At 39.7% G+C, this 16,998-nt stretch overlaps 1 protein-coding gene across 2 annotated transcripts in view; it reads left to right on the plus strand.

Moving 5' to 3' along the window:
- Positions 1–16,998, plus strand: part of LOC141222043 (synaptotagmin-2-like) — a 200,063-nt gene that overhangs the window by 101,615 nt on the left and 81,450 nt on the right. For both annotated transcript variants that reach the window (XM_073666615.1, XM_073666616.1), the window contains exons 3-4: positions 4,266–4,454; positions 10,115–10,284. In XM_073666615.1, coding sequence (XP_073522716.1) covers positions 4,271–4,454; positions 10,115–10,284 — 354 coding nt within the window. In that variant the 5' untranslated portion in view covers positions 4,266–4,270. The remainder of the gene's footprint in view (positions 1–4,265; positions 4,455–10,114; positions 10,285–16,998) is intronic.

Genomic DNA, 16,998 nt, shown 5'->3' on the forward strand with positions numbered 1-16,998 from the left:
CCGGAGAAAAGACCGGGGGCCATCAGAAGGTGAGTATAATGTTTTTTTTGTTTTTTTTTTACCATTTTTATTCTTTTTTAACTATTAACTTGGTCACACTATATAAATCCATGCCGGTTGCATGGATTTATATAGTGTCACCAAGTTGTCAAGCACTTTTCCAAGTGATGCTAAAATTGCTTGGAAAAGCGCTTGATAACCCGCATGCAGAAATGCATGCAAAAACGCTTGACAAACGCTTCTACCTGGCAGGAAAAACTCATGTAAAATCCGCATGTGTTTTTCCTGCCAGGGAGATGCAGAAAAAATCAACAGCATTTCTGCATCGTGGGCACATAGCCTTACCCCTTTATAAATCACTGGTGAGGCCACATCTGGAATATGGGATCCAGTTTGGGGCTCCACATTTTAAAAAGGATATTTAGAAGTTAAATTCAGTTCAAAGGCGGCAGCTAGATTATTACAAGGGATGGAAGGCCTCTCATATGATGAGAGTTTGGAAAAGTTGGGCTTGTTTAGCTTAGAATAAAGACGCCTCAGAGGAGATCTCATTTATATGTATAAATATATGTGTGGTCAGTACAAAGAACTGGCACATGACTTATACCTTCCAAAGACCATACTAAGGACCAGGGGGCACTCATTATGGGTGGAAGAAAGGCAACTCCGGCAGCTAAATAGGAAAGGGTTCTTTACAGTTAGAGCTGTCGGACTGTGGAATGACCTACCACAAGAGGTAGTAATGGCAGACACTATAACAGCTTGCAAAAAAGGTCTGGATGATTTCCTCAATACACATAACATTGTTATACTTAAATTAGTGACAAAATGTACAATTGGAGGAAGGTTGAACTTGATGGACCTAGGTCTTTTTTCAACCTATGCAACAATGTAAATATGTAAGGTCTTTATGGAAGAGTAGACAGAAAAAAAGCCTTTACTTACTCGCAAAAATTGTAAGCCTCGTTTTGAGTTTTCCAAAAGACAAGTGAGAGATTCCTCAAATGTATGGAGGAAGGTGCTGTGGTCAAATGAGACCAAAATGGAACTTTTTGTCCACCAAGGTAAATGCTAGGTCTGGCACCAAACCAATACAGCTCATCACCCCAAGAACATCTTCCCCACATGGTGATGGCAGCATCATGCTGTGGGGATGTTTTTCGTGACAAGGAAAATGGCTCTAGTTGAGGGGAAGATGGATGGTGTTAAATAAAGGGATATTCTTGAGCAAAACCTGTTTCAGTCTGTCAGTGATTTGAGATTGGGATGCAGGTTCACCTTCCAAGAAGGCAATGACCCAATGCATACTGCTAAAGCAACACTCGAGTGGTTTAAGGGGAAACTTGTAAATGATTTGGAGTGGCCTAGTCACAACCCTCACCTTAACCCAACTGAGAGTCTGAGGTCAGACTTGAAGATTGCTGTTCACCAGAGGAAACCATCTAACTTGAAGGAGCTGGAGCAGTTTTGCTTTGAAAAATGGGCAAAAATCCCAGTGGCAAGATGTAGAAAGCTCAGAGAGACTTATCCAAAGCGACTTGGAGCTGTAATTGCCGCAAAAGGAGGCTCTACAAAGTACTGACTTTAGGGGGGTGAATAGTTATGCATACTGAAGTTTTCAGTTATTTTGTACTATTTGTTGTTTGCTTCACAATAAAAAGAAAACAAATGCTTACAGTTGTAGGCATGTTCTTTACATGACCTGATGCAAACCCTAAAAAAAAAAGAATGCAAATTGCCTCTTCAGAGAAAAAGAGGACTTTAACTCTATAGCGCCACCTATTGGAAGCAGCAATCCTACAAGTCACAATCAACCCTTTAACGAGTCGTGCAATATGACTTAGGATAAAAGCCAAATCAGAATCTCAATTTGCAGACACTGTGTTTCGGGCTGTTGTCCCTCGTCAGTGCAAAGTATGAGAAATGATTTGGCTAGGTGAGAGGCTCTGGACTGAGGTCTAAGGGGTAGTGTTTCTCCTTATGGAGAGTGACATACCAGCTCCGGCATGCAAAGATAAGGAGGCTTATTCACCATGCAATGCTCCTCTGGGAAATTTAATATGCAAATTGCCTCTTCAGAGAAAAAGAGAACTTGAACTCTATAGCGCCACCTATTGAAAGCAGCAATCCTACAAGTCACAATCAACAATCAAAAAAAGTGAAACACAAAAAATGCCAAGAGTGATGAATACTTTCACAAGCCCCTGTATGAACACTTTTGGACAGAATTTTTTTTTTACTGTTCATTTGCTTACGTGAATGTAAAGTAAGGGTCAGTCCACACTGCATCAGTGCAGCCCAACTGTAGGCACAGATGCTGTTTGCAGAGTCATGGACCCACTGTTAAGAGATGTGTACCATCTGGTATACATTGCTTTGCAGTGCCCTTCTCTAACAGATACCACAATCTGCTGCACTTTCCTATACAGTTAAACAAACAGTATGCAGTTGCATACAGGACAGATGAAGGCTGAAAGAGCATACTTTCAGCCTCCTTCTGGTGAATGATCGCCTATGGAAAAGCTCCCAACTTATGCTATAGACGAGGTGCACAGACACATTTGTGCTCCTAGCCTTACGCAACTTTCTTAATAATCTTTATTAAAAATGTTCTACCTTTTTACTTTGGTTGAGTGTTTGTAAGGCTCGGGCGACACTGTGTCTATGCTCACTGTCGGGCACTTATGCACCTAACAGTGTGCATAGTCAGGATGGATGCTGAGGCATCTGTCCAAGAGAGTTATTGTTCACTACCCTACAGACATCCTACTGCTAAATCTATCCACATGGAGAATAGGTTCTCCCTTACAGATAATTTAAAAAACAGTAATAATTGCTCTACTAAGCCAGTTTCGCACATGTTGAGTCAGCCTAGAAATTCACATGTTACTTGAAACTTTCACATATGTAATTTAGCAAATGTGTGGTGCCAATCTGCATCAATTCAGCTGCAGCTACAATATGCATATCTATCATCCAGCATGCATGCTTTATATTTTTAAGTGAATGAAGTGTTAAAGGGAAGTTGTGCTTTTAAGATTTTTGGGCCTGCGAACACAGCTTATTTTACATGAAAGGGGGAGTTACCAGTGTGAGACATGTAGTTCAGGAGAGCGGGCTGTCGGCCATTACTTGTCTCACATTGGTAATGCCCCTTTTCATTTACATAAGCTGTGGAGTCAGATTATCAGGAAGGTCTATGTCTATCCCATAGATCTTAACAGCTCATTTACATATTAACCCCTTCACCCCAGGGCCATTTTCCATTTCTGCGCTTTCGTTTTTTGTTCCCCTTCTTCCCAGAGCATAACTTTTTTTATTTTTGTGTCAATATGGCCGTGTGAGGGCTTGTTTTTTGTGGGATGAGTTGTACTTTTGAATGACACCAATGGTTTTACCATATCGTGTACTGGAAAACAGGAAAAAAATTCCAAGTGTGGTGAATGAACAGTTGTTTTTTGTGTTTTTTTTTTTCACTACATTCACAAAAAGGTAAAACTGACCAACCATTATAATTCTCCAGGTCATTACAAGTTCGTAGATAACAAACATGTATAGGTTCTTTTTTATTTAAGTGGTGAAAAAAAAATCAAAAGTTTGTTAAAAAAAAAGTTGCCATTTTCCAGGTCTCCATTTTTCGGAATCTGGAGCCGGGTAACATAGTAACATAGGTTGAATAAAGACCTAGGTCCATCCAGTTCAACCTTTCTCCCGCAAATGTACTCCCTACACTAACTTACTGGGACTAGACCTCACAAATGTATTATTTCCATTTTTATTATTGCTGCATTATTACAATTAAAAATAAACAAGGTTATAATTTTTTAATCAGTTTTATATTTTGTATTATTCTTGTGATTCCAATGATGGTATTACTAAACTCCCTATGCCTAAATCTGTTGATCCAGAAGAAAGCAAAAACCCCAGGACACATTCAGCCAATTTGCATGCACGGGGAAAAGGGTGAAGACTTTTTTTTTCGCAGTCCGCTCACCATCCTAGTAGCATTCTTGGACCTTTCTACAGTTTTTCGATGTCTTTTATAAAATGTGGTGCCCAGAACTGGACACAGTATTCCAGATGAGGTCTGACCAAGGAGGAGTAGAGGGGGATAATTACTTCACGTGATCTAGACTGTATGCTTCTCCTGTCGTGTTTTAATTGATTCCTTGTCTAAAACCTTAATATTTTGCTATGTTTTGCATCACAACTGACACCCATACAGCATTAATGAATTGTTTCAATTTCTTAAATGTATTTTGCAGCCATCATGCACTTCTCCTTGTTCAAGAAGACTGAGCCTCCACCTGAAGTTCAAACAATGCCAAGCAGTACGGAGCCCCCTATTGTCTCACAAGAGAATAGCACGGCAGTTGCTGGATCAGGGGATAAAAGTGCTGACACATTCAGAAAAATTCAACAGGAACTTATGAATCAAATAAACAAGATTCCATGTAAGTGTAGCATCATTATTATATAGCACGGCAATTTCTGTACTCCATGCTACTACAAATATTGCTTTACACATAATCTAAGCATATGTTATACCATGTAAAATTGTAATGGGAATTTGTCACTAGTGATCAAGGTGAGGCAGAGCTGCTAAACTAGTTCTTTTAGTCCCCTGTTTACTTATATACACACATTTTGGAAATCCCATTATTGCTAGACATGTTATTAATATGCAAATAATGACAAAATGAAAACAAAATGTTAAAATCATCTTCATTTATTTAGTATCAAGTATGAGCACCAAACACAGAAATACATACACTTACATGCCTTGGAATGCTATCATTAAGTTTATTGATGGTTGTTTGAGGAATGTTCTCCCTGCTGAATGCACTTAAGCATGCAAATTATTATTATTATTTATTTTTAGAGCACTATTAATTCCAGAGTGCTGTACATGTGAAAAGTGTTACACACATATTGCATACAGTACATAAAGTATAACATACAGTACAGACCAAAAGTTTGGACACACCTTCTCATTTAAAGATTTTTCTGTATTTTCTTGACTATGAAAATTGTACATTCACACTGAAGGCATCAAAACTATGAATTAACACATGTGGAATTATATACTTAACAAAAAAGTGTGAAACAACTGAACATATGTCTTATATTCTAGGTTCTTCAAAGTAGCCACCTTTTGCTTTGATGACTGCTTTGCACACTCTTGACATTCTCTTGATGAGCTTCAAGAGATAGTCACCAGAAATGGTCTTCCAACAATCTTGAAGGAGTTCCCAGAGATGCTTAGCACTTGTTGGCCCCTTTGCCTTCACTCTGCGGTCCAGCTCACCCCAAACCATCTCGATTGGGTTCAGGTCTGGTGACTGTGGAGGCCAGGTCATCTCGCATAGCACCCCATCACTCACCTTCTTGGTCAAATAGCCCTTACACAGCCTGGAGGTGTGTTTGGTGTCATTGTCCTGTTGAAAAATAAATGATGGTCCAACTAAACGCAAGCTGGATGGAATAGCATGCCGCTGCAAGATGCTGTGGTAGCCATGCTGGTTCAGTATGCCTTCAATTTTGAATAAATCCCCAAACAGTGTCACCAGCAAAGCACCCCCACACCATCACACCTCCTCCTCCATGCTTCACGGTGGGAACCAGGCATGTAGAGTCCATCCGTTCACCTTTTCTGCGTTGCACAAAGACACGGTGGTTGGAACCAAAGATCTCAAATTTGGACTCATCAGACCAAAGCACAGATTTCCACTGGTCTAATGTCCATTCCTTGTGTTCTTTAGCCCAAACAAGTCTCTTCTGCTTGTTGCCTGTCCTTAGCAGTGGTTTCCTAGCAGCTATTTTACCATGAAGGCCTGCTGCACAAAGTCTCCTCTTAACAGTTGTTGAAGAGATGTGTCTGCTGCTAGAACTCTGTGTGGCATTGACCTGGTCTCTAATCTGAGCTGCTGTTAACCTGCGATTTCTGAGGCTGGTTACTCAGATAAACTTAGCCTCAGAAGCAGAGGTGACTCTTGGTCTTCCTTTCCTGTGGTGCTCCTCATGTGAGCCAGTTTCTTTGTAGCGCTTGATGGTTTTTGCAACTGCACTTGGGGACACTTTCAAAGTTTTCCCAATTTTTCGGACTGACTGATCTTAATTTCTTAAAGTAATGATGGCCACTTGTTTTTCTTTACTTAACTGCTTTTTTCTTCCCATAATACAAATTCTAACAGTCTATTCAGTAGGACTATCAGCTGTGTATCCACCAGACTTCTGCACAACACAACTGATGGTCCCAACCCCATTTATAAGGCAAGAAATCCCTCTTATTAAACCTGACAGGGCACACCTGTGAAGTGAAAACCACTTCCGGTGACTACCACTTGAAGCTCATCAAGAGAATGCCAAGAGTGTGCAAAGCAGTGATCAAAGCAAAAGGTGGCTACTTTGAAGAACCTAGAATATAAGACATATTTTCAATTGTTTCACACTTTTTTGTTAAGTATGTAATTCCACATGTGTTAATTCATAGTTTTGATGCCTTCAGTGTGAATGTACAATTTTCCTAGTTATGAAAATAAAGAAAAATCTTTAAATGAGAAGGTGTGTCCAAACTTTTGGTCTGTACTGTATGTAAAATGATCAAACTAGCAAACTGGTACAAGGAGGGAGGGGATTATTCCCTCATGGGCTAATAATCTACATCATCAAGATCCACTGCTGGCAACTTCCTTTGCAATTGCCAACCAGTAAGGTCGATTAGCTTGATGAAAGACAAGTCTAGAGATGTTGCAGGCCATGGAAGCACATTTAGGCTTCTCACAGTTGCGCAAGCAACATGTGGCCAAGCAACATCATTTTGAAAATGTCTCCTGGCACAGCTGAGATGTTAGTGTACTTGGAATGCAAGTAGTATGGCTTTTTCTCGAACGTGTTCCAGGAGACTTTTTTCAACATAACAATGCCAGGCAACTCATATGGATTAAAGGAGTAAAGAAAAAAGTTTGAATAGCTTTCCAACAGTCTTGAATGAGTTTCTAGAGGTGTTACTTTGCCTTCACTGTGAGGTCCACCTCATCCCAAACCATTTAAATCTTAATTGGGTTGAAGTCAGGTGGTTGTGGAGGCAATGTTGTCTGATGCAGCACTCAATCCAGCTCCTTATTGATCACATAACCCTTACGTAGCCTGGAGGTGTTTTGGGTCATTGTCATGTTCTAACATAAATGATCATCTCACAAAGTGCAATCTAGTTTGGATGACATGTTATTGTAGAAGCTATGCTGGGTAAGTATGTGCCTTCAATTTGAAATAAATCACCAACATTGTCTCTAGCAAAGCACCCCTACACCATCACACCTCCTAATGTCTAGTTCTTGTCTTTCTTGGCCCAAACAAGTCTCTTGTTCTTGATTGTGGTCCTCAGTAGTGACTTCTTTGCAGCAATCAACCTTAATGGCCTGCTTTTTGCAGTCTCATTTGGACAGTTGGTATTGAGATCTGTCTTCTAATGATATCTGTGTATCATTTATGAGGGCAGTTATCTAATGTATTGCCAATTTGCATTTTCTTAGGCTGATAACTATGTAGAACTTATTCTCTGAGGTTATTTTTGTCTTCTTATTTTGGGATGGTCCTCCTTTCATCATAGTGATTGATTGTTTTCAGAACTGCCTTTCGTGATACCTTCAAAGTTCCCACAATTTTTCACACTGACTTATGTTCATGTCTCAAAGTAATGATGCACTGCCTTTCTTCTTTACTCATTTGAGTGGCTCTTGACATATTCTGGCTCTTAGTTATAAAATAGGGCTTGGAACTGTTTACCAACACTGTCTCTTCGAAACAAACTCGACTCAAACACTTTCTGAATAACAGGTGATTCCACCAATGAACTCTTGACGAGGCATAGCAGTTTATGGGAACCCATTCAAGGTGACTACCTGGAAGCTGCTTGAAATAATGCCAAAGAGGTGTAAAGCTGTTATCAGAATAAAAAATTGGGTACTCTGCCAAATCTAAGGTTTAACAAATTTTCTGATTTGTTTCACATGTATTTCTTTATTCCTTGTTTTTATTTGTGCTGCTTTGCTGCTTTCAGTATACACATTCTAATAAGGAGAAAACAATTGCATGAACTGATATATCAAAACTTTTACATATATGTATATTTATTTCATTTTTGTGCCTTCAGAGACTTATCCTTCTGATTTTTGTTTTTAATAAATAAAGCATGTGAAGACTGGATGAATAAATGTTAGAAAAAAATGGAAGAAGTAGGAGTCTTTTAGACCACGCTAGAAAGGGCGTCATTCAGAATATTCTCGCACAATGTTATATAGATGCAAGTGCTTCTCACTAAATTAGAATATCGTCAAAAAGTTAATTTATTTCAGTTCTTCAATACAAAAAGTGAAACTCATATATTATATAGAGTCATTACAAACAGAGTGATCTATTTCAAGTGTTTATTTCTGTTAATGCTGATGATTATGGCTTACAGCCAATGAAAACACAAAACTCATTATCTCAGTAAATTAGAATATTTTATAAAAACAGCTTGAAAAATGTTTTTAAAATCCAAAATGTTGGCCTACTGAAATGTATGTTCATTAAATGCACTCAATACTTGGTCGAGGCTCCTTTTGCATCAATTACTGCATCAATGCGGCCTGGCATGGAGGCGATCAGCCTGTGGCCCTGCTGAGGTGTTATGGAAGCCCAGGTTGCTTTGATAACAGCCTTCAGCTCGTCTGCATTGTTGGGTCTGATGTCTCTCATCTTCCTCTTGATAATAACCCATAGATTCTCTATGGGGTTAAGGTCAGGCGAGTTTGCCGGCCAATCAAGCACAGTGATACTGTTGTTTTTAAACCGGGTATTTGTACTTTTGGCAGTGTGGACAGATGCCAAGTCCTGCTGGAGAATGAAATTTCCACCTCCAAAAAGCTTGTCGGCAGAGGGAAGCATGAAGTGCTCTAAAATGTACTTGTAGATAGCTGCGCTGACTTTGGTCTTGATAAAACACAGTGGACCTACATCAGCAGATGACATGGCTCCCCAAACCATCACTGATTGTGGAGACTTCACACTAGACCTCCAGCAGCTTGGATTGTGGCCTCTCCACTCTTCCTCCAGACTCTGGGACCTTGATTTCCAAATGAAATGCAAAATTTACTTTCATCTGAAAACAACACCTTGAACCAATGAGCAAAAGTCCAGCTCTTTTTCTCCTTATCCCAGGTAAGACGCTTCTGGCATTGTCTATTGGTCATGAGCGGCTTGACACAAGGAATGCGACACTTGTAGCCCATGTCCTGGATACATCTCTGTGTGGTGGCTCTTGAAGCAATGACTCCAGCAGCAGTCCACTCCTTGTGAGTCTCCCCCAAATTGGCCTTTTCTTAACAATCCTTTTAAGGCTGTGGTTATCCCGGTTGCTTGTGCACCTTTTTCTACCACACTTTTTCCTTCCACTCAACTTTTCATTAATATGCTTGGATACAGCACTCTGTGAACAGCTAACTTCTTTAGCCATGACCTTTTGTGGCTTACCCTCCTTGTGGAGTGTGTCATTGACTGCCTTCTGGACATCTGTTTAAGTCAGCAGTCTTCCCTATGATTGTGGCGCCTACTGAAACAGACTAAGGGACCTTTTTAAACGCTTATGAAGCTTTTCCAGGTGTTTTTTGTTAATTATTCCAATTTACTGAGATAATGACTTTTGTGTTTTCATTGGCTGTAAGCCATTTATCAACATTAACAGAAATAAACATTTGAAATAGATCACTCTGTTTGTAATGACTCTATATAATATATGAGTTTCACTTTTTATATTGAAGAACTGAAATAAATTAACTTTTTGATGATATTCTAATTTAGTGAGAAACACTTGTACATGTCCAACAAGTTCAGCCAAGGAATGGGAGAAAACTTGAAGGGAGGGGTTTAAGGTAAAAGTATAATAAAATAATCAATCTACCCTAATAGGGAAAATTATTCTTCTGAATTCCAAATGTCAGACTGGATCAACATTCAGAATAAGAATTTTATAATTTATATAGGTACTTATGATACACACATTTGTTTCAGTAGTTATTGTGCAAAACAAGTTCTAATTTGTTTTTTTTTCTCTATACCTTCTTACTTATAGTACCTCCTTGGGCCATCATAGCTATTGCAGTGGTAGCTGGGTTATTGATAATCACCTGCTGTTTCTGCATATGTAAGAAATGCTGCTGTAAAAAGAAGAAAGGGAAGAAAGAGAAAGGAAAAGGGAAAAATGCAATGAATATGAAGGATATGAAAGGATCTGGCGGGCAGGTAACAATAATGTCTACTAACAATAACAATTCCTTTGAACATGTGTTCATGTAAAACTATACTTTAAAAAAAAACTTTAAAATATTCCACTTTGTTTTACATATTTCCTATCAATATGTACTTCAGGCCTTATAATTGTTAAAGATGGGGAACTCTCATTTGGACTCCCCTTTGTTAACTGGAGCTCTTAATCACTTGGTTTACTGAATTTATTGAATTAAAGGGAATATATCAGTAGGATCAACAGTTGTAAACTGCCTACATGGGCATGCAGGCCATAAAAAGTTCAATAAAGTGATACCTTATCTTATATGCTAATGAGCTGTTAAGTTGTATGGGCCAGACACTGATCTGCATGAGAATCTGCCTCCTGAGTTTGTTTTAAATGAAAGGACAACTTACCAGTGTATATCAAGTGAAAAAAAAGAGCTATCGCTCAGGCTCTAAAGTCCTCTGTTATCTTATTAATTGTTCAAGCTTATGACACTACAATTCGAAAAATCGTCTGCAATTTGGCCTGCATTTTTTATGCAAAAGAATGATGAATTTGTCTAAATTGATTTGCACCTTAAAAAAGGCATGACCTATAATAAATTTCTAGTCAATGTGAGCCTTTGTCTCTAAGGCACTGTGCAAATTTGAAGCAATCTGTTTTACCATGATTTGCCTCGATTCCACAGCTATTTTCTGTAAGCAAGTTAACGGTGCCGTTCTCAGTCATGCTGCTAAAAGCATCACACAACTACACCATGTTCAAATATCTTAAGGGAATCCAATCCTTACTTAATAACGTACTCCAAGCAGGTGAGTATTAGTGGTACCAGCAAAGCTACTCTTCTCTAATACTTTTTCGAGCCTAACTGTGTAAAGTAGAAAGGGCTGATGCACTCAATGGAGCCATAATACAAAGCCAATAATAAATTTACGGCTCATACCTCACATGGAGGCATTCAGAGTATATACGTAGTAAATCGATTGTCATGACCTTGTCCATCGTATATGACAGTAATCTGTGGCCTTAGAGCTGCCTCTTACCTGACATTATATTCGGTTCTTGTTTTGATTAGCCATCCTAGTATGACAGATCTGGTCACCTGCTCCTCCACCAGCAGCCATTGTATGGACTGGAGAGCTGTGCAGTCTGTGAGGAAGAGCAGGAGGAGAACCTGCCATACCTATATAATAATAAGTGCCACAATTCATGTCCCCAACATCTGTCAAAATAGTCAAGATGTGGCCAACCCCATTAATCATTCTGCTGCCTGCAATAGACAGTGTAATACAGTGGCTATAGGAAACAAACTGTGCAGAATGTTAAGTGAAACGCAATTGCAAAAATAATTTTTAGCCCAAAAGCGGACAACCCCTTTAATAGACACTGACAGACACAGATGCTAATGTCAATATAAGGGGAAATTTTGCCTTGTGATTGACAGTCTAGATACAGTGAAAAACTGTACAATAAAAAAATGTAATGTCCCTTAAAAATGTAATATAGATTGTTGAGGGGCATATTATATAGCAAATTTCAACAAGAAATAATGCAATTTCTACTACATGAAACAAGGCCTAATTTAGTCACGCCAGTAAAAAATTAAAGTAGTTATGGCTAAAGAAATGTGGATAGACAAAACAAAGAAATGACTATTGACCCTCATATACAAATATGTCTACTTGCTGTCATAAAATGTTAAGTATGCAATATATAAAGTACTGTTCAAGTTGTATGCAGGTGTAGAAAAAAGGCTGTAAAGGAAGATTACTTTCAAACGTAGAAGTGTTAATTTATTTTTATTAATTAGCTAAATATAAAGTGAATGAACAAAAGAGAAATCAAAATCAAATCAATATTTGGCGTGAATGCCCTTTTGCCTTCAAACTATCATCAGTTCTTCTAGGTACACTTGCACAAATCAGGATTTGTAGGATTATAGTCAGGTGTATGAGTAACTAATTATACCAAACAGGTGATAATGATCAGCATTTTCATACTGTGTGTAGGTTGAAACCCAGTCATTAATGGAAACAGAAACAGATATGTAGAAAGCTTAAAACTGGGTGAGGAGCACACAAACTCTACTATAAAGGTGAGGTTTTGGCAGAAAATTTCATTTTACAGGTCACAGAACATGACAAGACTGAGCTCAACAAGACACCCTGTAGTTATACTGAATTAGTAAGGTCTCGTCCAGGCAAAGATTTTAAAGCGGATTAGGGATTCAAGATGTGCTGTGCAAGTTCTGTGCAAAAGTTTAAGGCATGTTTTGTTTGACCAGCCTTTGTTTTCAAAACAGCAACAAAGCATCAATTCTTCTAGGTAGACTTACGTGCAGATTTTGAAAGAACTTGGTAGGGAGTTTGGTTCAGATATCTTGGAAAGCTAACTACAGATTTTTTGTGCCTGTAGGATTGCATAAATCTTTCAGTCTCTTCATGTAATCCCTGACAGACTCGATGTTATTGATATCAGGGCTCTGTGTGGGCCATAGCATCATTTCATGGACGCCTTGTTATTCCTTAAGCTGAAAGTAGTTCTTAATGACATGGGTTGTATGTTTGGGGTTGTTGTCTTGCTGTAAAATTAATTTGGATTCAATCAGATGCCACCTTTAAGGTATTGAATAATAAATATCTGCCTGAATTTCGAACTCAGTTTGCTAAAATGCAGATTCAAACTTGGAAAGGTTCTCCACCATGCTACACTATTGCCTGAAGATAAACTTTATTCTACTCCTTCGGCAAACAAACTACCTTACTTTGCAGTCAAATATTTCACATTTTGACTCAGTCTAGAGCATTTGCTTAAATTTTTCTGCATCCTACTTCATGTGTTTTTCTGCATAGTTGAGTCTTGTTTCCATGTCAAAGGTGTATGGTTTTTGGATGCAATTCTTTTATGAAGACCACTTCTGGCCAGACTTTTCTGAATATTAAATGGGTTTAGCTGGATCCCACTAGCTGCTGCCAGTACCGAGTTGATGGCATTGCTGTATATCTTCAAAGAGAAACATGATGTGTCTTTCACCTACTGTACTAAGTTTCCTTGGCCAATCACTGCCTCTACATTGTTCAACATTCTCCATTTTTTGTTATCCTAAATTCTGAGAAATACAGGCAGATATCTTTCCATCAATGCAATGTCATCTGGGAGGTGTCTGACTGGCACCAAATGTATTCTGAAGCTATGACCTCAAACAAACATCATACAGCCAATGTTATTATTATCATGGGGAGCAGTGAATATTCATGCTCCTTAATAGCAGCACACAGTGTAGCCGTGCTGCGGTTCCTGCTGCTGCCGGAATCGCCTGTGCCCGCTGTTAAAGGGCATGAATATTCAACCTCTCTCCACGCCCATGGGGTGAGTATTCATGCCATTTAATAAGCGGGCACACGAGATAGTCGGCAGCAGCAGGACTACGCTGTGTGCCGGCTATGAAGGAGAGTGAAGTCACTGCTCCCCGCGCACACAGTCCCGGCGTGGGGAGCAGTGACTTCCGGCAGCTGATCTCTCCATGTGAGCCGCGCATGGCAGTGACGCCATGCGCGACTCACATGGAGAGATCAGTGCGGGCAGACAGGACGCAGTGCTGGAGGAGAGAGAAGAAAGGTGAGTAGAAGTGTTTATTTTTTTTATGTGTAGCCTGATGGGGATTAGGGGGAACATGCATACTGGGGTATGGATGAGGGGGCCATACAAACCAGGAAATGGATGAGGGGGCCATACAAACCAGGGCAAGGATGAGGGGGCCATACATGCCAGGATAAGGATGAGGGGGCCATGCATACCAGGATGGGGATTGCTGTGCCATGCATACCAGGATGGGGATTGCTGTGCCATGCATACCAGGATGGGGATTGCTGTGCCATGCATACCAGGATGGGGATTGCTGTGGCATGCATACCAAGATGGGGATTGCTGTACCATGCATACCAGGATAGGGATTAGGGGTGCCATGCATACCAGGATAGGGATTAGGGGTGCCATGCATACCAGGATAGGGATGAGGGCTGCCATGCATACCAGGATAGGGATGAGGGGTGCCATGCATACCAGGACAGGGATGAGGGGTGCCATGCATACCAAGATAGGGATGAGGGGTACCATGCACACCAGGATGGAGGGATGCCAGGCATACCAGGATGGGGATGGGGACCACTTATAAAAGGAAGGGGGGGCATATATACCAGGATAGGGGATATTGTCAGAATTGGGGGATATTACCCCTATACCAGTGTCAGCCGAAGACCCCCTCCCCCTTAAAAGTGCATCATGAAGACATTTTTTGCTCACATTTTTTTTTTCCTCCTCTAAAACCTAGGTGCGTCTTATGGTCCGGTGCGTCTTATAGTCCGAAAAATAAGGTACTTTGTAGTTTGTTAATTCATCAAAATAAACTATTAACACTTCTGCTTTTGAAAGCATTCTTGTTTTGCAGCATTATTTCCACATCTGCCTAAAACTTTTGCACCGTACTGTATATCTATCTATAGAGATATACAGTGCATTGTGAAACTATTTGGCCCCCTTGAACTTTTCTACCTTTTGCCACATTTCTGACTTCAAACATAAAGATATGAAATTTTAATTTTTTGGGGAAGAATCAACAACAAGTGGGACACAATCGTGAAGTGGAACGAAATTTATTGGATATTTTAAACTTTTTTAACAAATTAAAAACTGAAAAGTGGGGCGTGCAATATTATTCAGCCCCTTTACTTTCAGTGCAGCAAACTCACTCCAGAAGTTCAGTGAGGATCTCTGAATGATCCAATGTTGTCCTAAATGACTGGTAATGATAAATAGAATCCACCTGTGTGTAATCAAGTCTCCGTATAAATGCACCTGCTCTGTGATAGTCTCAGGGTTCTGTTTCAAGTGCAGAGAGCATCATGAAGACCAAGGAACACACCAGGCAGGTCCAAGATACTGTTGTGCGAAGTTTAAAGCCGGATTTGGATACAAAAAGATTTCCCAAGTTTTAAACATCTCAAGGAGCACTGTGCAAGCGATCATATTGAAATGGAAGGAGTATCAGACCACTGCAAATCTACCAAGACCCGGCCGTCTCTCTAAACTTTCATCTCGAACAAGGAGAAGACTGATCAGAGATGCAGCCAAAAGGCCCATGATCACTGGATGAACAGCAGAGATCTACAGCTGAGGTGGGAGAGTCTGTCCATAGGACAACAATCAGTCGTACACTGCACAAATCTGGCCTTTATGGAAGAGTGGCAAGAAGAAAGCCATTTCTCAAAGATATCCATAAAAAGTCTCGTTTGAAGTGTCCCACAAGCCACCTGGGAGACACACCAAACATGTGGAATAAGGTGCTCTGGTCAGATGAAACCAAAATCAAACTTTTTGGCCACAATGCAAAACGATATGTTTGGCGTAAAAGCAATACAGCTCATCACCCTCAAAACACCATCCACACTGTCAATCATGGTGGTGGCAGCATCATGGTTTGGGCCTGCTTTTCTTCTGCAGGGACAGGGAAGATGGTTAAAATTGATGGGAAGATGGACAGAGCCAAATACAGGACCATTCTGGAAGAAAACCTGTTAAAGTCTGCAAAAGACCTGAGACTGGGACGGATATTTATCTTCCAACAAGACAATGATTCCAAACATAAAGCAAAATCTACAATGGAGCGGTTCAAAAATAAACGTATCCAGGTGCTAGAATGGCCAAGTCAAAGGCCAGACCTGAATCCAATCGAGAATCTGTGGAAAGAGCTGAAAACTGCTGTTCACAAACGCCCTCCATCCAACCTCAATGAACTCGAGCTGTTTTGCAAGGAAGAATGGGCAAAAATTTCCGCCTCTCGATGTGCAAAACTGATAGAGACATACCCCAAGCGACTTGCAGCTGTAATCGCAGCAAAAGGTGGCCCTACAAAGTATTAACTCAAGGGGGCCGAATAATATTGCACGCCCCACTTATTTTTTGTGCATCAAGCTGGCGTTTTTATTGATACCATTTTGGGGTAGATATAATGTTTTGATCTCTTGTTATTGCATTTTATTGCAATGTTGCGGCGACCAAAAAAAATGTAATTCTAACGTTTCATTTTTTTTCTCGTTACGAGGTTTACAAATTGGATAAATTTAGGTTATATTTTGATAAATCGAACAATTCTGATCATAGCAATACCAAATATGTGTATTTTTTATTATTTTTTTATTGTTTTATTTTGAATGGGGCAAAAGGGGAGTGATTTGAACTTTTATATTTTTTTTAAATATTTTCTAAAACATTTTTGTTTCTACTTTATACTTCCTTTAATAGTCCCCTTAGGAGATTTGAAGTTGCGATTATCCAATCGCTTGTGTTATACATAAGGTTGCATGTAACAGTTTGGGCACCCCTGGTCAAAATGACTGTTACTGTGAAGAGTTAAGCAAGATGAAAATGAAATGATCTCTAAAAGGGCTAAAGTTAGAGATGACACATTTCCTTTTATTTTAGACACAAAAAAAATACAAAAAGGAAAATGGGCCAATGCAAAAGTTTGGGCACCCTTGGGGATTTGTGTGCTCAGATAACTTTGACCAAGGTTTCAGATCCTAATTAACCTGATAGGATTATGGCTTGTTCACTCTCATCGTTAGGAAAGGCCAGGTGATGCAAATTTCCCAGCTTTATAAAAACCCAGCCTGCTCTACAGTTGTGGTACATTGTTCTACTGTTCAGCGACACCAGCATAAATA

The sequence above is a fragment of the Phyllobates terribilis genome, unplaced genomic scaffold (genome assembly GCF_046119375.1).
Source record: "Phyllobates terribilis strain yellow unplaced genomic scaffold, ASM4611937v1 Scaffold_2__4_contigs__length_985480577, whole genome shotgun sequence".
NCBI classification, from domain to species: Eukaryota; Metazoa; Chordata; class Amphibia; order Anura; family Dendrobatidae; genus Phyllobates; species Phyllobates terribilis.